This window comes from Caretta caretta, chromosome 9, assembly GCF_965140235.1.
Source record: "Caretta caretta isolate rCarCar2 chromosome 9, rCarCar1.hap1, whole genome shotgun sequence".
NCBI lineage: Eukaryota > Metazoa > Chordata > Testudines > Cheloniidae > Caretta > Caretta caretta.
Window position 1 is genome coordinate 49,986,351 of NC_134214.1, and position 21,834 is coordinate 50,008,184.

Genomic DNA, 21,834 nt, shown 5'->3' on the forward strand with positions numbered 1-21,834 from the left:
TGAAGTGACCCCAGCTGCTTTGCTAGGGATGTGCGCAGGGGGGTCCTGTCCCATGTGGTTTTCTCTCCATGCTGGGCGGCTATAAGAGCTACAGAACCATCGGCAAACAAAGCCAAAGTAATTTCAGCTCCGCAGCTCCCCACTCCCCTGGGTCTGGCTGCGGCAGACTGCCATGCTGCTGGCTGACGTACCGTTTTGCCACCTTTGCCTATCACGCGTCCAGCTGCAGAGGAAGGCACCTTAATGTGGGCTTCAAGCTTCACTTCTTCTTTGGGGTTAAAGAAGTTTTCTTCCTTCAGTTTGCCAAATATCCGGCCCTGGGCCTGAGGAGGAAGAAGATCCCATGATGAATTCCAGGCTCAAGCTCTGTATTTCTGTGCACATGGGGCAGGGAAGGGAGAACTGGACTGGGCTGCAGCTAGGGAGAAGAGTGGTCTATGGGCTAAACCACTGGACTGGGAGGCAAGGTGAGTTCTCTGCTCCATCAGACCCCTTAGGGGCCAAGGCCAGGGTTCAGAGATGCCTTGCACGCAGCAGCTCCCAGTTAGGCACCTTGCTGAAGTGGCCAGATTTTCAAATGCTCTTAGCATCCAGTGATTCTGGATCAGGCCCCTATCCTGGGTACTGAGCACGCTGGGACATCTGGCCTTTCACCTCTCAGCTCCTTGCCTGCACAGTGGGAATAACACCACTCCCTGTGGCTGCCTTGTCTGTGTGGCACCTTGTGCGCCGGGGCCCCGACCGTGAGTCCCGGCGGCACCTCGCGCGCCAGGGTCCTGCGCTCCTGAAATTCTACGTGGCCATTTCTGCACCACGGGCCCAGAGGGCATCGTGAGGGCCAGAGGAGGACACTGGGATCCCGAGGCAGGACTGTGGGCAGTCTCCTTCCGGTAAGTGCAGAGTGGAAGCAGAATGATTGAGGCTGTGATGCCCCCGGCTCACAGCCCCACTGCCTTCTGCCAGAATGCAAATGTTACTAGCCACGTAGCTCCATAGCTCTTGTGAGTGCAGAGGACACGGCTCTGAGGTGTGTTCTGCCCGTTCCTTTCAAGGAGGTGTTGACACGGAAGCATAATGATGACACGACACCCATGAACACGGTTAACTATCTGAGGGCTGATTGCTTTTGTAGTGACGCCCAGCTGCTCTGGAATTGCAGGGGGAGCCCGAGACTGCAGGCTGAATGGGAGCTGAGCTCTGCCAATCTGTCCTTATCATGCTGAGCTTTGGCTGCCTGCTCGGCAGCAGCGCCCTTTCCTGGCTATAAAAGGGTCGTGCAGCCCCACCTTCTGGGTGGCCATCTGCAGGGAGGGGGCCTTCACCCCAGGCTGGGAGCACAGCTGGGCAGTTAGCTCTCTTCACGCATGGAGCCTGCATGGATGGGACAGAGCAGGCTGCCTCATTAGCAAAGCCAGGCAAGGCATTGTGCCTGTGGCTCCCTGCCAGCCCTCCCCACACTCCTCTGGGGCACAGACATCCCCTCGGATAGGCCTGAGGGTGCGCAGCAGCAGGGCCCCCAAGCAGCACGGCCCTCCTGCTGGCAGGGGGGGAAAGAGATGCTGCTGCTGAGCCTCAGCTCCCTTCGCACAGGATCGGGCCCATCAGACCGCTCTCTCCCCTCCCCCACTAACCCGGAGTTCTCAGAGCATGTGTTTGCTCTGGTTTCTCCAGGGCCGAGCATGGGGGGTTCGAATCTGTACGGTGTCAGAAAGCCCCTGCTTTGCTCCACCCTGCCCATTCCCCACTGACCTTAAACTGGGCTTCCGGGGGCCCGGTGATGATGACCATCCTTTCGCTGGCATCTGGACCCTCTGCTGGTGCGATCTACGAGCCACAGAGAGGCAAGTGATTAGCAGCAACATGAGCCTGGAGCTCTCTCCCCAGGCTCCCGCATCGGAGCACTCGGACTCAGTGTGTTGTGTGGGGCTCAGCCAGATCTCTTGCAGGTGTCAGCGTGTTTAGGGTATTTCATGTTCTTTAATGGATACAGAGTGGAATTTGCTCCGTCTACAAAGAGCCTGATTTCACACTAGAGTAGTTCAGAACTGGAGCTGGTTGGGATACAAGGATTTTCCCCAGGAAAAATTTAGACAAAAATGAATTCCCTCTCCTTTTCATCGGCACTTCCCTTTGAATTTCTGAGGGTTTTCAGCAAAAGGGGATGTTGCTTGCAAACATTTCTGTTGTGCTGAAAGGCCCAGATGGCCTGACAAACTCTGCCGAGACCTGAGCATTTGGATGTCGTGCAGAAGGGCTTGCAGACTTGCACAGCTCGCTAGATCTCTGCCTGCATGTTGCTGAAAAAATAAGGCAGCTCTGGACATGCAATTGGCTGCACTGGACTGAGCCCAGCCTGTCCCAAGTCCAGCACAAACAGGGAAGTGTGCGCTCACAGTGCCCATGGTGGCACAGACACCTGGAGGCTTGAGGGGGTCAGTTACAAGGTGTGATAGCAGATGCTAGCGGGCAGCATGCCTTTATTTAGCCCCCACCGACTTCAGGGGAGTGGCACTGGGGGGTCTGTTAGGTGGAAATGGGATCAGACAGGCCCTCTGTCTCGAGACAAGCTCAACACAAGGGTCCAGCAGCATTTGCCATGACACTCAAACTGCCTCCACATGGGAAGAGTTAACCACTGATTCATGCCTGGAGATGGGCGTTAAGTTCACCCTGACTCAGGAATGACACGCTGGATGACCCATGCTGCGGTGGCCTGGAACCCAGCCCTCAAGTGGTTGTGTGTCTGTCTGCATCACTGAGTCACTGCCCATGAGTATCAGCTGCTCCCTATGGCAAGCTGCCTTTCGGGGACCCAGCCACATTCCCCTGAGGGGTTGGGCTGTGTGGGGAGGGGGCACTGTTGTGGGGAGGTATTCGGTCTTTGCACGTCAAAAGCCATGTGAGCAGACATGGCTCAGCAGCTGGGGGCTCAGCCTGCCCTTGCTATGGGCTTCCCCCGGACTCAAGGGGAGGAGCTGTGTCCCTGGTTACAGTGGAATGGGAGCTGCTGACGGTGTCTGTATTCAGTATACTCTAGCTCAGCCCAGAAGAGGGAGAGTTCATTTCTCCTAGGGGAATGAACGAAGAGTGGCAGGTCATGGCTGTCTTCACTGCACAGGTCAGCCTGGTGATCGGCACCTGGGTCTGAGCACCTGGGTGAGCCCAGCCCGGGTGTGGGCAGTCCCACGGCAAAGCCCTGCCCCCAGCACTCTGTCTCCCTCCTCCTGTATTCCCCGCAGCAGCCAGGAGTGATGCTGGAGGCAGGTAAGCTGAACAAATGGAACTTTATTAAATCCTGTGCACTGCTGTGTCCACATGGCTGCATTGCGTCCAGCCCAACTCCCTGCACTGCCTGGCCTGCTAGTGTCCCCTCAGTCACAGGTTTCAGAGGAACAGCCGTGTTAGTCTGTATTCGCAAAAAGACAACTCTCTGGTTTAACTTGGATTTAAACTTGGAGAGTGGTCAGTTTAGATGAGCTATTACCAGCAGGAAGAGTGAGTTTGTGTGTGTATGGGGGTGGGGGGGATGTGAGAAAACCTGGATCTATGCAGGAAATAGCCCGACTTGATTATGTAAAGAGTTGTCACTTTGGATGGGCTAGCACCAGCAGGAGAGTGAATTTGTGTGGGGGGGTGGAGGGTGAGAAAACCTGGATTTGTGCTGGAAATGGCCCACCTGTTGATCACTTTAGATAAGCTATTACCAGCAGGACAGTGGGGTGGGAGGAGGTATTGTTTCATATTCTCTGTGTGTATATAAAGTCTGCTGCAGTTTCCATGGTATACATCTGATGAAGTGAGCTGTAGCTCACGAAAGCTCATGCTCAAATAAATTGGTTAGTCTCTAAGGTGCCACAAGAACTCCTTTCCCTCAGTCACAGTCCCTCCAGAGAGCATGGGCCCAATGACTCCAGTCCCACTGGTCATGGTCTATCTTCCCGGTTTTACAGACATTGTGATACAGAGTGACACTCAGCTCCCACCCCAGGTCCGTCGGCCAGAGCAGAGCTGGGCTTGTCTTTACCCAGACTCAACTGGTCACAGGCTCTGGGACATACTTTGATCTCCTCAGCAGGCGACTGCACCAGGAGCGACCTAGCTCCATCTTCCCATCACCTCTCTCCAAGCCCAGCGAACCGTCTCTGGAATCTCCTCTGTCCCTGAAAGGTTGGCCTCTGCATGGTTCTGTCCCTCCGGGCTCTCTCTGGGTTCTGTGTCTGCTGGCTCCCAAGTGTCTCCTCGTCCTTCTGGTCATTTGTCCCTCCTGTGCAGTCACCTTGTCTGATCTGTGCGCCACTGCACCCCTCACCTCTTCTTTCTAGTACCTCCTTTCTCTGCTTCTTGGCCATCTCCTTCACAGCATCTCCATTCTTCTGGCTGCAACAGATCTCCCTTTACTGGTAGAGGGTTTTGGTCCTTCACCCCACTATTTCCTTGGTATGGACTGTTTGGCTCCCCTGTGTGCCAAAAACACAAACAAAGAAGAGGAGGAGGAGGAAGAAAAGGAAACAGCCTTGTGTAACAGTCTCTTAGCTGTTTTCATGGCTGATTCCATCTTTCTATTATCTGGGGGTATGCTGGGGAAGAAGCAGGCTGGTCAAACTCCCCGTAGCATGCAAACTCCTGGAATTCTTCTGAGGCAAGCTGGGGTTTGTTGTTGCTGAACACAGTGCCTGCAAGGCCATAACTTGAAGAGTGGGCCTTCAGCTTGCCCATAACTGACTTGCTTCTTGTATCAGGCAGGGAATCAATCTCCCAAAATCTGAATAGCACTGCTTTTCCTTGAAGGTAAATATGTCTGCTCACACCTTTTCCCACAGGTGGGCGGGCAGCTCACGTGGTAAGAGTGTCTCTTTCTGCTGGCGGCTATCATGTGACAGGCAAGTGTCATAGAATCACAGGGTTGGAAGGGACCTCAGGAAGTCATCTAGTCCAACCCCCTGCTCAAAGCAGGACCAATCCCCCATTTTTGCCCCAGATCCCTAAATGGCCCCCTCAAGGATTGAACTCACAACCCTGGGTTTAGCAGGCCAATGCTCAAACCACTGAGTTATCCCTCCCTTCTATCCATGGGCAGAGTTGTGTAGCCATTCACAGCTAGTAAATACACTCTCAAGCTAGGCTCAGACAGCTGTCAATTGCCTGACATCCTTTCTTACTGTGGCAAGGACGATAGTTCTCTGTCCTCAAAATAGGATTCCGACCTACACTTTCAGTTCATCTTTCATTTGAAAATATGGTTCTGCTCCTACCAGAAGTTGTTTTTTGTCTTCTGGCCTCCGTGGTTGGATGTCTTTTTCTGCAGCCTCTTTGGGAGACAGCTCTCCTGCCTGGTAGTACTTCAGGGTGGGGGCATCCATTATAATTTGTTTCAGTGCGTCCAATGCTTACTGTTGGGGACTTGCCCAGCCTCACTCAATATCCAGCCTCAGGAGCTCTTTTATGGGTTCCACTACTGCAGCCAGGTGTGGACAGAACTTGGACAGAACACTTTGTCATTCCTACAAACCGCTGTACCCCTTTCACACCCACTGGAGCTTGTCTTGAGCTTGTTGGGATCTGCTTTCTGTCCCCTTGCTGTGAGCTGGTGTCCAGTGTACAGCACCTCATGCTGTTTGAGTTGCTTTTTCCCCCCCCCCGAGTTGAGTTTTACGTTTTTGCCCCAGCATCATTGTAGAAAAGTCTGTTGTTTTCTGTCATTGTCTTGTTCAGCTTCTGTATCGTTGCTCTCTTCACCTACAATGAGGATATCTGCAATTATTTTCACCCCAGGCAGTCCTTCCAGCACTTGGCTGAATCTTCTTTGGAACACATCTGGTGCTGGGCTGATGTCCATCAGCATGCACAGCCTAGAGTGACCACACAGCGAGTGTGAAAAATCGGGATAGAGGGTGGTGGTGGTGGTAATAGGAGCCTATATGAGAAAAAGCCCCAAATTTTGGGACTGTCCCTATAAAATCAGGATATCTGGTCACCCAGCACAGCCACCTGTAGTGACCAAATGATGTTGCAAAGGTTGTCAGCCAGCTTATTTGCCAAAACCGATTCCTTACATCTGACACCATAAAGATTCACCTTTGGAGAGTTCTTGCAAGATGGCATCAATGGTGGTCAGTGGACAGGGTCATCTTTTCAGCCTCTGGTTCAGTGCCTTTGGGTCTATGCAGATGTGTAATTGGCTTCTATACACCTCCACGCCGCGTACTGAGGCTATACTGGCCTCTGCGTGTGCTATGATACCCCCACTCTGCAGACTATTGAGTTCCTTGTGCCCTGGATTACACAGTGCTACCAGAGCTGTCCTTTGTGGTAAGTGCACAGGTTCCATTGTGGGGTCTATTTCCAGGCACAGCTTTCCTGCTAGGCCCCTGTTGCCTTGGAAAACATCCCCATATGCTTTTGCCATTGCCTCCATCGACCATGGGACTCCTCAGGGATCAGTTTTGGGACCAATTTTATTTAATCTTTTTATTACTGACCTCGGCACAAAAAGTGGGAGTGTGCTAACAAAGTTTGCAGATGATACAAAGCTGGGAGGTATTGCCAATTTAGAGAAGGACCGGGATATCATACAGGAGGATCTCGATGACCTTGTAAACTGGAGTAATAGTAATAGGATGAAATTTAATAGTGAGAAGTGTAAGGTTATGCATTTACGGATTAATAACAAGAATTTTAGTTATAAGCTGGGGACGCATCAATTAGAAGTAACAGAGGAGGAGAAGGACCTTGGAGTATTGGTTGATCATAGGAGGACTATGAGCTGCCAATGTGATATGGCTGTGAAAAAAGCTAATGCGGCCTTGGGATGCATCAGGAGAGGTATTTCCAGTAGGGATGAGGAGGTTTTAGTACAAGGCACTGGTGAGACCTCACCTGGAATACTATGTGCAGTTCTGGTCTCCCATGTTTAAGAAGGATGAATTCAAACTGGAACAGGTACAGAGAAAGGCTACTAGGATGATCCAAGGAATGGAAAACTTGTCTTATGAAAGGAGACTCAAGGAGCTTGGCTTGTTTAGCCTAACTAAAAGAAGGTTGAGGGGAGATATGATTGCTCTCTACAAATATATCAGAGGAATAAATACCAGAGAGGGAGAGGAATTAATTAAGCTCAGTACCAACGTGGACACAAGAACAAATGGATATAAACTGGCCACCAGGAAGTTTAGACCTGAAATTAGACGAAGGTTTCTAACCATTCAGAAGAGTGAAGTTTTGGAATAGCCTTCCAAGGGAAGCAGTGGGGGCAAAAGATCTATCTGGCTTTAAGATTAAACTCGATAAGTTTATGGAGGAGATGGTATGATGGGATAACATGATTTTGGTAATTAAATATTCATGGTAAATAGGCCTAATGGCCTGTGATGGGATTTTAGATGCGGTGGGATCTGAGTTACCCAGGAAAGAATTTTCTGTAGTATCTGGCAGGTGAATCTTGCCCATATGCTCAGGGTTTAGCTGATTGCCATATTTGGGTCGGGAAGGAATTTTCCTCCAGGGCAGATTGGAAGAGGCCCTGGAGGTTTTTTGCCTTCCTCTGTAGTATAGGGCACGGGTCACTTGCTGGAGGATTCTCTGCTCCTTGAAGTCTTTAAACCACGATTTGAGGACTTCAATAGCTCAGACATAGGTGAGAGGTTTCTTGCAGGAATGGGTGGGTGAAATTCTGTGGCCTGCGTTGTACAGGAGGTCAGACTAGATGATCATAATGGTCCCTTCTGACTTTAGTATATATGAATCTTCTTGCTCTGCAGCTGTGAAATTCTGATGCTGCCCTCGGTCACATCCAGGGCTTGTACGGCTGTATGCCCCAAGATGGGTCTGTGGTGCTTACCATCGGCCAACACAAACTTCAGCTGGCACCGGCTGTTTTTTTCCAGGCTAGTTTCTAGGGGGGGACATTTTTTTCTATGGGGTGCATTGTGCTCTCATTATTATTACGTTATTAGATTGCACCTGCTCTTTGTAATGGGTGTGAGAGTCCAATTCACCCCAAGGAATCACATTTGAGGAGACCCCACTCTCCAGCTTAAATTGCACAGGGTGTTTCCTTGTTAACATTGCTGCATGAATGAAGGTTGGTACTGTCTCCTCCTGCTTTCCCGTCCCAACAGCCTGAGCCCCATATGCCCATCTTGCACAAGTCTGACTGAATCTCTGGGGATCTTTGTCTGCTTTGCCCACACTGGTTCAGCTGGTCTTGTTCCTTGCAATGCTATCCTAGCACAGGGCCCATCTCTACCTACTCTTGCTGTCTCCCTAGGTAAATTCATCACATGGAGCCCTGGCCACCTTCTCGCCGTTGCTGTTTTCTCAGTGCACGTACTTCTGGGGCTGTCATCCTTTCTCTTGAAACTTTCGCTGCATGTCCCATATCTAAGCATCTGTCTAGTCTGAGATCACCTTCCCAGAGTAGCTGCTCCTGCAGGCGGGATCCCAAGTGCTGCAGAGTGTCCTGTCCTGAATCAGGGAGCCTGACAAGTTCCCAGAATCGCATGTGAAAGCCAGGGTGTGTAAGGCAGTAGCATAGGGGTCCATCCCCTTCCCTTAGGATGGGTCTCTAGTCACTCTGCACTTTTGTTCTGCTTTGGGAAGCAATAGGTCACTGCTGTGAGGCTTGAGGCCATGGTGAGCTTCAGAGTGGTGCCGACTGCTCTGCTCTGTTCCTTAGTATGGTAAAGTAGCAATTTCACTTTCCTGTTGTCGTCCTCCTACGTGGCCAGGTCTCTACAAAGCTCAGCTCCTCCTCCTCCCCCCGGGTCCATCGCTGGGCTAGGTTTGCGTCTGCACAATCCAGGGCTAGGGTGTGTCAGACCAAGTGCCACGGCTCACGCCGCCAGCTGCTGTCCTGCAGAGAACTCACTGCTTCGGTGCTGCCAACGCGTTTCATTTGCAAAGAGTGAGGCTGGAGGTGGGTAAGCTGAACAAGTGGAACTTTATTAAACTGCGCACGGCTCTGTCCATGAGGCCGCGTTGTGTCCAGCCCAGCTGCTCGCACCGCCTCTTCTGCTGGTGTCCCATCACTAACAGTCCCTCCAGGGAACAAGGGTGTTCTGACTCCATGTGTCTGGAGGCACACCCCATGGGTCTGTGTGCCAAGACTCTCGGATTAATTCTCAGGCAGTTGAGTTGAACGCAGACAAACTTTTCTGTTCCTTTTTTTTGGGGGGTGGGTGGGGAGAGGAGTAGAGAGGTGGGATTGTGGGAAGGGATTGGAGGCCTATCAGCACTTGAGTGATTTAGCCTGTCCTCACTTCAAAGGGAAGGTTCCAGCCTGAGCTCAAGTGGAGACTGGGCTCTACCTACCCCCAGGGTCAAATAGACAGGGCTTAAAGCACCTCCAGACCCAGGTCAGAGGTTATTCTGTGTGGTAGGGAGGTTTGGGCTAAAACCTGAATCACACCTGGATTAACTGTGCAGTGAAGACAGACCCTCAGGTAGTAAACTGGTGCTCAGCACCTTCTAGATAGCTGCCATGCGTATTCCATACCACCCCAAGCAGCACTGCATAGTGGGCAGAGAACACTGCTCTGAGAGCACGGATGGGGGCACTCCACAGGTCACTCCCCCAACATCGGGTTCAGTGGGAGCATGGGAAGTGGATGAGAAGTAACTAAGAACATAAGAATGGCCATACTGGGTCAGACCAAAGGTCCATCTAGCCCAGTATCCCATCTTCTGACAGTGGCCTATGCCCGGTGCCGGAGAGGGAATGAACAGAACAGGTAATCATGAAGTGATCCATCCGTCGCCCATTCCCAGCTTCTGGCAAACAGAGGCTAGGGACACCATCCCTGCCCATCCTGGCTAATAGCCACTGATGGACCTATCCTCATGAACTTACCTAGTTCTTTTTTTTAACTCTGTCATCCTCTTGGCCTTCACAACATCCTCTGGCAAGGAGTTCCACAGGCTGACTGTGCTTTGTGTGAAGAAATACTTCTTGTTTGTTTTAAACCTGCTGCCTATTAATTTAGTTTGGTGATCTCTAGTTTGTGTGTTATGAGAAGGAGTAATGACAGGTTTCAGAGTAACAGCCGTTGTTAGTCTGTATTCGCAAAAAGAAAAGAAGTACTTGTGGCACCTTAGAGACTAACCAATTTATTTGAGCATAAGCTTTTGTGAGCTACAGCTCACTTCATCGGATGCATACTGTGGAAAGCGTAGAAGATCTTTTTAGCTAACCAAAAAGATCTTCTACACTTTCCACAGTATGCATCCGATGAAGTGAGCTGCAGCTCATGAAAGCTTATGCTCAAATAAATTGGTTAGTCTCTAAGGTGCCACAAGTACTTCTTTTCTTTTTGAGAAGGAGTAAATAATACTTCCTTATTTACTTTCTCCACATCAGTCATGATTTTCAACCTCTATCATATCCCCCCTTAGTCGTCTCTTTTCCAAGCTGAAAAGTCCCATTCTTATTAATTGCTCCTCATATGGAAGCCATTCCAAACCCCTAATAATTTTTGTTGCCCCTTTTTCTACCTTTTTCAATTCCAATATATCTTTCCTGAGATAAGAAAAACTAAGAAAAAAAAGAGATGGAGAGATGTCCTCCAAATGTAGGGAGTAAGGATGCTGTGCTGCCCCCCGTTTTATTTGTGGGAGTGTCCTGCCAGCTCTTCCACAGGTGCACTTTCACCATGAAAAATGTACTGGGTTGTACCCTATCCTTCTGCTGCTGCCTTGTGACGGGCAAAAATAAACTGTTCCTGGTGAGAGAGTGGAGTGAGTCCTTCGTACCAGGAAAGGGGACTCCCTGTCTCTTGTTACAGTGATTCAACCACAGCAAACTATTTTATCTACCAAGTGACCATACTTTTTCTAAAGGATCTTAGGGGGACTTGACCTGTGAGAGGTCTTGGTCTGTGTCCAGCATTAAATATCCCCATCCATTCAGCTTCCCTGATGGTTTGATAATTGTGCACTAGAAAGCACATGGGGGCTATTCCATTCAAGAAGTATTTGTGTTTGCAGCCTTCTTGTTCAACCAGAAACACACTCTGCACACAGGACGCAGCTCTGAGGGTTTCACACTGGCATGCTTTTCTCCAAAGCTCCTTAGCACCCCGACACTGGTCAGATTGAACTCGGATTTCTCCCCAAGTGGCTCCAGTAAAACAAGGACTGGGTCAATGGGGAAGGAAGCTGCACCGAAGAGACAGGAATCACTGGTAGCAGGTGTGTGTCACCTCTGGTGTGGGTTAGTAGTCTAGTGGTTAGAGTAGGACTGGGAGGCAGGAGATTCTAGCCTCGCCACCACCGCCTTACTCAAATCACTTCAAACTTATGGCCAACAATTTCAAACAGGGGGGAATCAAATTAGGCGGGTAGGTCCATATTGAGGCACCTGCCTGTCAGAGCAGCTCAGCACCTGCCGCTCCCGTCACTTTCAGTGCGGACCGGCTGAAAATGGAGCCATTCCGACAAATGTCTCATTTTGAAGCGGTCAGGTTTGAATACTGCATTTCTGCCCCTCAATTTCCCTAGCGGTTTGATGGGGACTATCCCATTCACCCACCTGGAGGCCAGCAGCACTGGTACAATGCCTCCCTCTGAGGAGTCAGCTAATCACCATTGCTGCGGTATTCCCCACACCAGAAGAGCTGTACAGGTTTCAGCGGCACCCCCTGTAGCTCACGGAAGCTGAGAGATTTGGGGATGGCAGACGCTCTGGAGTGACATCCCCTCGCTGGCTCACGAGAGGATGTCGCCATCAACAGACATGATGCGTGAGGGGAGAGATCAGAGCCCACAGGGGGACAGAGATGAAGAAAAGAAGCATTTGGCACCAGAGCCTGAAATGGATTTAGGTGCAGCTGGGGTTCTGAAACCCGGTGTCTCAAGGTACCGATTCTTTTCTCCATGTCGGCTGGGCAGCTGGCTGACAGGCACCCGAGAGGACGACAACGGTGGGGATGAAGGCAGCCAGCAAGGCTCTTTGCTTACCTTGATTGAGGCGCCAGCGAATCTCGCCAGCTGTTTAATGTGTTGGCCTTTCTTCCCAATGATGGCACCCACTGCCTGCGTCGGGATGAATAAATTCACAACCTCCTGTGCCGGCAACTGAGAGGAGAGAGAGACAAATATAGAGATCTCAGATGGAACCCAGCCTGCCTGCTGCTTTCCCAGCCGCTTGGCAGGCAGGGCAGGGAATCATTTTGTGGCTCTCAGACCCATGCAATCGGGGTACAGCTGATTTGCCCTCTGCGGGAGAAATGAAATCTGCAAAGCTGAGCATTTTTAAAATGCCCATGAAATCATGCTCTTCTCCTACGACGGGGGTGGGCAGGTTTCTCTTATTATTATGCATTTCACTGCTTATGAAGACCTAGATATTTGAAATGTCACACCCCAGGAAGGCATCTAAATATCTGAATGGGCATTTGAGTTTTCAGATGATGCGTAAACAAGCGGGCACACAGGGCAGCATGCAAGGGATGCGATCTGCGTGTGGCACAGTGCAGCGAGAGACAGGGAAGGAGAGAGAAGAGTGGAGGCAACTGCGACGCAAACGAAATCTTCACGCACACGTATGTGGACAGCTTCTGTGTGCTCTGACCCCCACAGCTCAGAAAAATGAGATTCCTGGCCTGAAAGGGCCCAGCGTGAGGGCCTACACAGAACAGACCGGAGACTTCAACTGAAGATCCTTATCCGTCTTGCAGGCGAGCGAAGCTTGCTCAGTGAGCGTTGGCAAAGGGCTCTGAGCCCTTTCCAAGGCGACAGGGGCTGTAACGCTAACACGACAGGTCCACTGCTTGCCACGTAGGCGCACACAGCACAGTCTCCAAAGAGCGTGTCTCCACACAGGCTCTCAGGCTGACACACAGTCAGCGAGGCGAGATCTGGGGGAGACAGAGGGCCCAGCCCACTCCTCTTCCAACTCCCCCTGAGAACTGCAACTGGAGCAGGCCCAGGTCATAACCACAGTGGCAGACAGAAGTCACCCAGATAATGTGGCTCAGACACAAAGTGATACACAGGTCAAGAGCCTGCATAAAAAGAATCTTCCCTTACTACCGTCAGGCCTGCTCTTGCAGCTTGTACCCAGGCAATCGCACCAGTCACAATGGGTCTACTCAGCCCAGCTGCTGGCTCGGGCCCCATGGGAGAATGTGACAGGAAGTGCTGGTGGTAGGTCTAGGAGAGCAATTTCCCTAAGAAATCATCTGAAGCTCTGCTGAGCCTGACGGCAGAACTAGCTGATAGCAGCCAAGCATATTCTGAGCATCGCTTAAACGAACCCCCTTCCTTACTTTTCAGATAGGCTGACCGAAGCAGGCCCTGTTTGGGAGGCTGACGCTGACTGCCCTGAGCACACCTCCGAGCAATGCGAATGGCTCCAGAACGCAGTGTGATGGCTAGAAACCTAGGCCGACTCCCGGACACGGTCATGCAGGAAATGCTGCGGTGCTGCTACGACTGGTCATGGAAACGTGCGTCTCCGGACGCGCAGCCCTTCCCCCTTCTGAAAGCCCCGTGAGACACCTGCCTTCTCAGACTAGCTGACCCAAGCGACATGAATACAGAGACCGTGGGGACCTGACCCCCCCCGGCCTCCAACTCCATGTCACACCACACTCATTCCCAAGGCAGCCGGGGGCCGCACTCACACATAGCAGGTGAGCACGGATGCACGCTCCACAGACCTGCTCTCCTGCTGCTCACCAGCTGGGTCTGGAGGGAGACACACCACCTTGCTCAGCAGGCTTTACCAGCGCCCCCTCTGCCGTTCTGGCTTAGAAGACCCTCAAAGATGCAGGGTCCTCAAGTACATGTGCACCCCGGCACTCAGAGAAGGACAGGCTGGAGGAAGGGCTGGGGAAAGGCAGTGTTACCAACTCCCGTGATTTTGGCATGGTGGTGAGGGAAATCTTAGACTACCACAACCACAGCAACCCCTGCTCGGGTGATGAAGGGTGTTGATCTCCAGAGCTGACAATTTCTAGGTTTCAAAAAGCAAAAGTCACTTCTCTGAAGCAGAAGCCACACCCACAGCTTTGGCTGTGGTTCCTACGCACACATAGCAATGTGGCCTCCACCTCTGACTGCAGCTCCTACCAGCCAATGGTTTTATGACCTTATTCGGGTGCCACTCCACATCCACCAAGGCCAGGCAACTGGCCCCTTTCCGGAAGTCCCTAGTTAGTGCTGACTCACCATGTTCAGCACAGAACCTGGAGCACACCTAACAGACCTGCCAGTTCTTAATCCAAACTTCCCTAGGATCCTCGAGATCCATCGAGTACTACGCGGCCACCCCAGGCCTGTGAACGTTCTCTCCTGATGGCTTTTACCATCTGCATTTCTCATCTCGGCTGCTTCGTGCCATGTTTTGATTTGCTCTATACATAGTTTTGATTCCGATTTAGCTATTTTGGGTAGGGCTGCGAGTTTATACCCGTCTAGTGAAAGCGTCAGGACACCTAATACAGACGCCGTTGTACTGTCACAGAACCGGCATGCAGAACGGCCATTGGTGGGTGCTACAGGAAGGCACCGAGTAGGGGCCAGTCCCGGTCTCCTCATCCAAGGGGCTGCACCCACCATTCATAGTCATAGAATATCAGGGTTGGAAGGGACCTCAGGAGGTCATCTAGTCCAACCCCCTGCTCAAAGCAGGACCAATCCCCAATTTATGCCACAAATCCCTAAATGGCCCCCTCAGGGGTTGAACTCACAACCCTGGGTTTAGCAGGCAAATGCTCAAACCACTGAGCTATCCCTCCCCCCGCCTTCATTCCAAACCCAGCAGCAATGGACACTGGCCCTTTTTCAGAGGGCCGAGTGGGGCTGTAGGAGTGAAGCGTCAGGCTCCGCTCTGGGGAAATGCTGGCTCTTGCTCTTTTACCGCCTCCGCCAGGGCTCAGCACAGGACCCCAGGTCACACTCCTTTCCTCCCAGGATCTGCATGTGGCTCTGTCCCCAATGGGCACAAACACCCACAACTTCTCCCTCAGGTGAACAGCCTGGCCCAGAGGGGTGTGTCCATTACCTAACACCTCGCCTGGGGCAGCTCCCAGCCTGGGGTTCTCCCCCCCAAAAAGGGCACTGGCACAAAGACGGCAGCAGCAACAAGCTGCCCAGGAAAGCTGCCGTAGCAGCTCCCATGTGCAGCGGCGGAAAGGAGAAACCACCTGTGGCCACAGCCATGTGCAAATGCTCACTCGGAGCTTGGAGCACGTGACAGCTTTACAACCTCCCCAGGCATCAGCTGGCTCAGGAGACAGAGGTACCTAGCCTGCTCTCTCAGGGCCATGCCTGATTCCAGCCCAGGCTGGTAGCATTAGGGGCCTACATAAACGGAGTGGGCGGGACTCTGTCCGCCTCTCACTGCGGGGCGTGTGGCTCAGTGTCCCAGCCTGGAGCCAAGCAGCGAAACAGCCAGTGCTAGCAGGTGGGGTTGAGGTGCTCAGGGCGCTGTGTGGAGAGGCTGGCATTGTGCCAGGGCAGTAGATGAAGGGGCAGTGGGGTCTCTAGGCTGACAGTTCAACCAGGGTAAATCATGAGGCAATGGCAGGTGTGGTGCAGCAGGGCGTTTTCGGGGAGTCACTCATCTCTGGCTCTTGTCTGTAAAGGCTGCAAGGCCTTCACGGAGCACGGAGCCCTAGGCCAGTGCTTCCCATGAGGAGAACACATGCTGCCTTAGCCTATGGCTGAGGCTCTTCCCGGGGATCTCTTGACTTGAGGCAGATGGTGCTTCCTCCTGAGGCTTTGTCCTGCAGCCTGATACGCAGGCAGAGGTGGCTTCAGCCCCCAGTCTGAGTTCCAGCCCTGGCCAACCAGATCTCCAAACTGCTAGCTCCGTACTCATCCTGGGACCGGGCTAGCACTGAGGGAAGGGGCTCAGGGTCAGAGAGAGTCTGGCGATGAACCACTCTCAGGGACAAAGCCCAGGAGCGTAAGCACAAACCCATGCTCCCCGCTGGGGCTGACTCTCGGGGAGGCCAGCACTACAGACCCTGCTCCGGAGGGGACCCCAGCGCTGCACAGTAGGGTGGGGGGGAGGGGCCGCCAGGGCTCCCCACCCATGAGCCTCCTGTGGAGGAGCTGGGCTGGAATTGCCTTGCTGCCCACACATGCAGAGCAGCAACACAAGGGACCCAGTGCTCTCCATGTGGCTCTCTGCATGCTCATCAGGAGCACCTGGTGCCGCACTGCATCAGTCATCCCTCTCTCACAGCAGCCGTACCCGTGTGCCCCTTGCAGGGGAAAGGCCCCCACCACTCTGCACCCTGGTACAGGGAAGGTGCTGCCAAGTGTCTTTGACCTGCCCTTTAAAAGGCTCAGTTCATCACCCCCCTTCCTCGCTGAGCACACATGGGGAGACAGTAAATGCACCAGGAGAATTCTCGGGGGCTAAAGGAAAACCACAGCCCCTGCTGCTTCCTCCTGGCGGCTGGGTTTAAATCCTGGGGGCTCGGCTTTGTCACGTCATGTGCAGTGAGAGTGCACTGCCAAGCCTCTGGGTGCCGGGGACTGGAACAGCTCTGGCACCAAGGCCTGCGGAGACACAGGAGAGTTGCCCAGGCCATGCCGTGCTGCGGGGGGAGCCCTGCGCGGGCGCCGATGTGCTGGCTTTTGCAGAGGAAAGTGGGAACGGACTCGGAAAAGGACTCAACGTTTCCCTGCAGGCGTCTGGATTCCACAGCCTCATTTCCAGCGACCGCATCACTGCCGCCGGCTGCCAGGAGGGCACTGACCTGGCATGCTCACTGCAATGGCAGAGCAGCACCGGACAGAATCACAGCCAAGAGAGGAACGCGGGGGCCAAGCAGGGCGAGCGGTGCCAGCACGGGCAGAGCGGGCACTTACAGAGTGCTGCTGTGGGAAGGCGCCAATGGGGGAGGCTCCATACAGACCCGAGAGGTATGCCGAGGGGCTCTATGGCAGGAAAGAAAACACAGTCAGTGCGGGTTCCCAGACAGCACGGTCCGTACACACCACGCCTGTGCTACGTCTGGGGGCTGGCTGCTGGGGATCTACCCCCAGCACCTCGGTGAGCACATACACCGGAACCTTCCCTGCGTCCCCTGCCATTGCGTCTGCCGTACTTTCTAAGACGGGGGTCCCGAGACAGACCGAGAACCAGGCCTGAGGAACAACCAAAAACCCGGCTGAGGCCCCAGGAGAAATGTTGGCCCCCTCCTGCAGGCAAATCACAACTCCAGCACTGACGTAAATGAGCCCAGCTCCACTGAAACTGATGGAGGCCCATGCAGGCCATGCACATCTGGAGCGTATCCTGACAACCTCCTGGATGACCCCCATTCAGGTGCTCCCCAGTGACGCTAGAATCTCTGGACATTGCTCTACAGGGAGCTCTCTCACTTTCCTGCTAGCACAATATGTCCACGGAAATACACTAGTCACCCACACCTGGCGTATGACAGCGTCCCCCTGGGGAGAGCCAGGCACCACAGGAGGGGTCCCAAGGCTGGAGCCTTGTGGCGAAGTGGAGACCGAGACAAGAGACAAGGAGAGAGAACAGCCAGGGTTGTGCAGGGGCTGGCGCCCAGAGTCTGCAAGGTGCTGCCCCATGAACACACCATGACAGCACTCTCTGTACGAGGGATGTACGTGGGGGTAACTGACAAGGGCCTGACCCTGCTCCCACTCAGCTCATGGCATGGGACAGCTCAAGCTCAGACCTTGCAGCTGACCTGGAGTGCACAGCTGAGCCATGAGGTGGAGTTATGGTCTGGCTGCTGATGGGATCAGGACTGTAATAAAACGTGTCACCAACTGGTCCAAAGGAGGCAGCAAAAGGCAGGAGGAACCTTAGACTTCGACGAATGGCCCTGAGGAGGGAGCAGGCTGCACTAGCCACCCGGTCCTGCAGAGAGGAGGAAGTTGGGCATGACTGCAACTAGGACAGGGTGAAAACAGCGTGATCTCCAACACCTGTAGCAATCCCTCCCAAGAGGAAGAGAGTCATGCAGGTAGGTCTAACCCTAGGCACAGTTACACCTTGGGTGACATGAGGAAAGGCAGTGGAACCAGAGAAGGGATCAGGGTTAAGGTGTGTGAGAAACTAAGGCCTGCGCTACACTACAGCTGCCTTACATCAGCCTAGTCAGTGTCTACACCACAGCCTTGCTCCTGCTGAAGTAAGTGCCCTGCTACACCGACATGATAACTCCACCTCCACGAGGGGCGTAGGCTTTGTGGTGTAGTTAGGGCGACGCAGTGCCTCTGTAGATGTTGCCTTACTTACATCAGCTGTTGTTTGTCAATGTCACAGGTCCACAAGGAAGCTGTGAAACTGACAAGAAAGGCGGGTAGGTTCCCTGTTGCAAACCCCGTGCTGGGCTCGCAGCTGGGGCTCTCGCCCCAGGGCGCGTGGGGGCTCCAGCTGTGAACCTGCTACCACCCGGGCTCTCAGCTCCCCGCAGAGCTAACCAGCTGGAACCTGGCCCGGTCTCCTAGTTACCCGCTAGCTGCCTGGCAGCCACCCACGCTCTGGGTGCAGAGCTCCCCACTGGAGCCCAGCTGACCCCTGGGGCTCCTGGCTCCCCACTCCCTGCTGGGAGCGGGCAGACACCTGGGCTCCAGGCACGGAGCTCCGCGCTTGGATCCTGGGCAGCTGTTGGACTCCTGGCGGGGAGCTCAGAGCTGCGGGTGGGGGGAAGCTGGGTCTCGGCAAGGAGCTCTGTGTGGAGCTGTGAGCTCAGGCTCTGAGCCCCCACGCTACCCCTCTTAAGTTGGTGGAAGCCTGCCCGGTGAGGACACGCACCACCGACAGCAGGGTAGCATGGACATGAAAAACAGCAGTAATCACTGTGGGGGCTGTAAACTGAACTAACATAGGTCGACTTCATTTTGTAGGGTAGACAAGTTCTGAGTGTGAATCTCCAGTTGATGCAGCAGAGCTTGGGCGTAGCAGGCTGGCTGGGATTACAGAGCTTTGCGTGTGAAGGCAGCAAGGCAACCATGCTGTGCTCAGCACTGGCTCCTATCCTCTCTGTTCCTGTCACACTCAGCTCCCCTGGGCCTCAGGCCCAGCCCTCAGCTCCGCGTGGGCCTCCTGTGCGGGCTGGGTGTTGGGCGTGCACTCATGGGGGGTCAGTCTGGTCCCTCGGCTGGTACGTTTCACCCCTGCCCCTACCTGGTCTGGTCTGTGTAGACTGCAGCCTTTTCCGGAGAGGGACTGTCCATCCAGTGCCAGGTACAAAGGGCCTGGGACCATGAGGCACTACTGCAAGCCACAGAACATGCTCTACAGAGGGGAAACTGAGGTACAGAGGTGAAGCGACTTGCCTACGGTCACCAAGCAGGTGAGTGGCAGAGCCAGGACCAGAACCAGGTCTCCTGATTTGCAAGCCACTGTCCTACCCACCAGGCCACATGGCCGGCCGCCACACGATCCTCCGCACTCACACCCGTAAACACACACACAGAACAAAAATAGCAGAGGGGCCTGCTGTCCACCAAGGGTCTGTCTCCAAACATTCAACAGACAAACAGTATCCGAACAAAGCCCGTAGCCATTCTCAGTGCATTCACCTTCCCGGGGGAAGCCGTTAGAGCTTGAATAGAATCATAGAATATCAGGGTTGGAAGGGACCCCAGAAGGTCATCTAGTCCAACCCCCTGCTCGAAGCAGGACCAATTCCCAGTTAAATCATCCCAGCCAGGGCTTTGTCAAGCCTGACCTTAAAAACCTCTAAGGAAGGAGATTCTACCACCTCCCTAGGTAACGCATTCCAGTGTTTCACCACCCTCTTAGTGAAAAAGTTTTTCCTAATATCCAATCTAAACCTCCCCCACTGCAACTTGAGACCATTACTCCTCGTTCTGTCATCTGCTACCATTGAGAACAGTCTAGAGCCATCCTCTTTGGAACCCCCTTTCAGGTAGTTGGAAGCAGCTATCAAATCCCCCCTCATTCTTCTCTTCTGCAGGCTAAACAATCCCAGCTCCCTCAGCCTCTCCTCATAACTCATGTGTTCCAGACCCCTAATCATTTTTGTTGCCCTTCGCTGGACTCTCTCCAATTTATCCACATCCTTCTTGAAGTGTGGGGCCCAAAACTGGACACAGTACTCCAGATGAGGCCTCACCAATGTCGAATAGAGGGGAATGATCACGTCCCTCGATCTGCTCGCTATGCCCCTACTTATACATCCCAAAATGCCATTGGCCTTCTTGGCAACAAGGGCACACTGCTGACTCATATCCAGCTTCTCGTCCACTGTCACCCCTAGGTCCTTTTCCGCAGAACTGCTGCCTAGCCATTCGGTCCCTAGTCTGGAGCTGTGCATTGGGTTCTTCCGTCCTAAGTGCAGGACCCTGCACTTATCCTTATTGAACCTCATCAGAGTTCTTTTGGCCCAATCCTCCAATTTGTCTAGGTCCTTCTGTATCCTATCCCTCCCCTCCAGCGTATCTACCACTCCTCCCAGTTTAGTATCATCCGCAAATTTGCTGAGAGTGCAATCCACACCATCCTCCAGATCATTTATGAAGATATTGAACAAAACCAGCCCCAGGACCGACCCTTGGGGCACTCCACTCGATACCGGCTGCCAACTAGACATGGAGCCATTGATCACTACCCGTTGAGCCCGACAATCTAGCCAGCTTTCTACCCACCTTATAGTGCATTCATCCAGCCCATACTTCCTTAACTTGCTGACAAGAATACTGTGGAAGACCGTGTCAAAAGCTTTGCTAAAGTCAAGAAACAATACATCCACTGCTTTCCCTTCATCCACAGAACCAGTAATCTCATCATAAAAGGCGATTAGATTAGTCAGGCATGACCTTCCCTTGGTGAATCCATGCTGGCTGTTCCCGATCACTTTCCTCTCATGCAAGTGCTTCAGGATTGATTCTTTGAGGACCTGCTCCATGATTTTTCCAGGGACTGAGGTGAGGCTGACTGGCCTGTAGTTCCCAGGATCCTCCTTCTTCCCTTTTTTAAAGATTGGCACTACATTAGCCTTTTTCCAGTCATCCGGGACTTCCCCCGTTCGCCACGAGTTTTCAAAGATAATGGCCAATGGCTCTGCAGTCACAGCCGCCAATTCCTTCAGCACTCTCGGATGCAACTCGTCCGGCCCCATGGACTTGTGCACGTCCAGCTTTTCTAAATAGTCCCTAACCACCTCTATCTCCACAGAGGGCTGGCCATCTCTTCCCCATTTTGCGATGCCCAGCGCAGCAGTCTGGGAGCTGACCTTGTTAGTGAAAACAGAGGCAAAAAAAGCATTGAGTACATTAGCTTTTTCCACATCCTCTGTCACTAGGTTGCCTCCCTCATTCAGTAAGAGGCCCACACTTTCCTTGGCTTTCTTCTTGTTGCCAACATACCTGAAGAAACCCTTCTTGTTACTCTTGACATCTCTGGCTAGCTGCAGCTCCAGGTGCGATTTGGCCCTCCTGATATCATTCCTACATGCCCGAGCAATATTTTTATACTCTTCCCTGGTCATATGTCCAACCTTCCACTTCTTGTAAGCTTCTTTTTTATGTTTAAGATCTGCTAGGATTTCACCATTAAGCCAAGCTGGTCGCCTGCCGTATTTACTATTCTTTCGACTCATCGGGATGGTTTGTCCCTTTGGACTTTGGAGGCACAAGAAACAGACGACTTGATGTGTGCACGTATTGATGAATACAAGACGTGTATGCCCCACCGAACAGTGCTTTTGTGGGAGACCCGCACAGCTCTGCTGAGACATCCTCGCATTATGTATTTCATTAAGTCCATTTTTGCAATACCCTCAACAGAAACATTGCACAGCTCGGTGGGGCTTTTGCTGATCTGCAGCAGCCTCAGATAGCATCACCTGATATTACTGTGTGCGACTGACACAGGTGTCT

The 21,834-nt window shown here is 52.9% G+C and overlaps 1 protein-coding gene across 2 annotated transcripts in view; it reads right to left on the reverse strand.

The window, feature by feature from the left end:
* The window catches only part of IGF2BP2 (insulin like growth factor 2 mRNA binding protein 2), a 104,132-nt gene that overhangs the window by 5,139 nt on the left and 77,159 nt on the right, over nt 1-21,834 (reverse strand). Inside the window, exons 11-14 of one of the 2 annotated variants that reach the window (XM_048863175.2) lie at nt 16,822-16,890; nt 11,953-12,069; nt 1,750-1,824; nt 192-323 (exon numbers count right to left, since the gene is read on the reverse strand). In XM_048863175.2, the coding sequence (XP_048719132.1) occupies nt 192-323; nt 1,750-1,824; nt 11,953-12,069; nt 16,822-16,890 (393 nt within the window). The remainder of the gene's footprint in view (nt 1-191; nt 324-1,749; nt 1,825-11,952; nt 12,070-16,821; nt 16,891-21,834) is intronic. The other variant, XM_048863176.2, reaches the window with a different exon arrangement.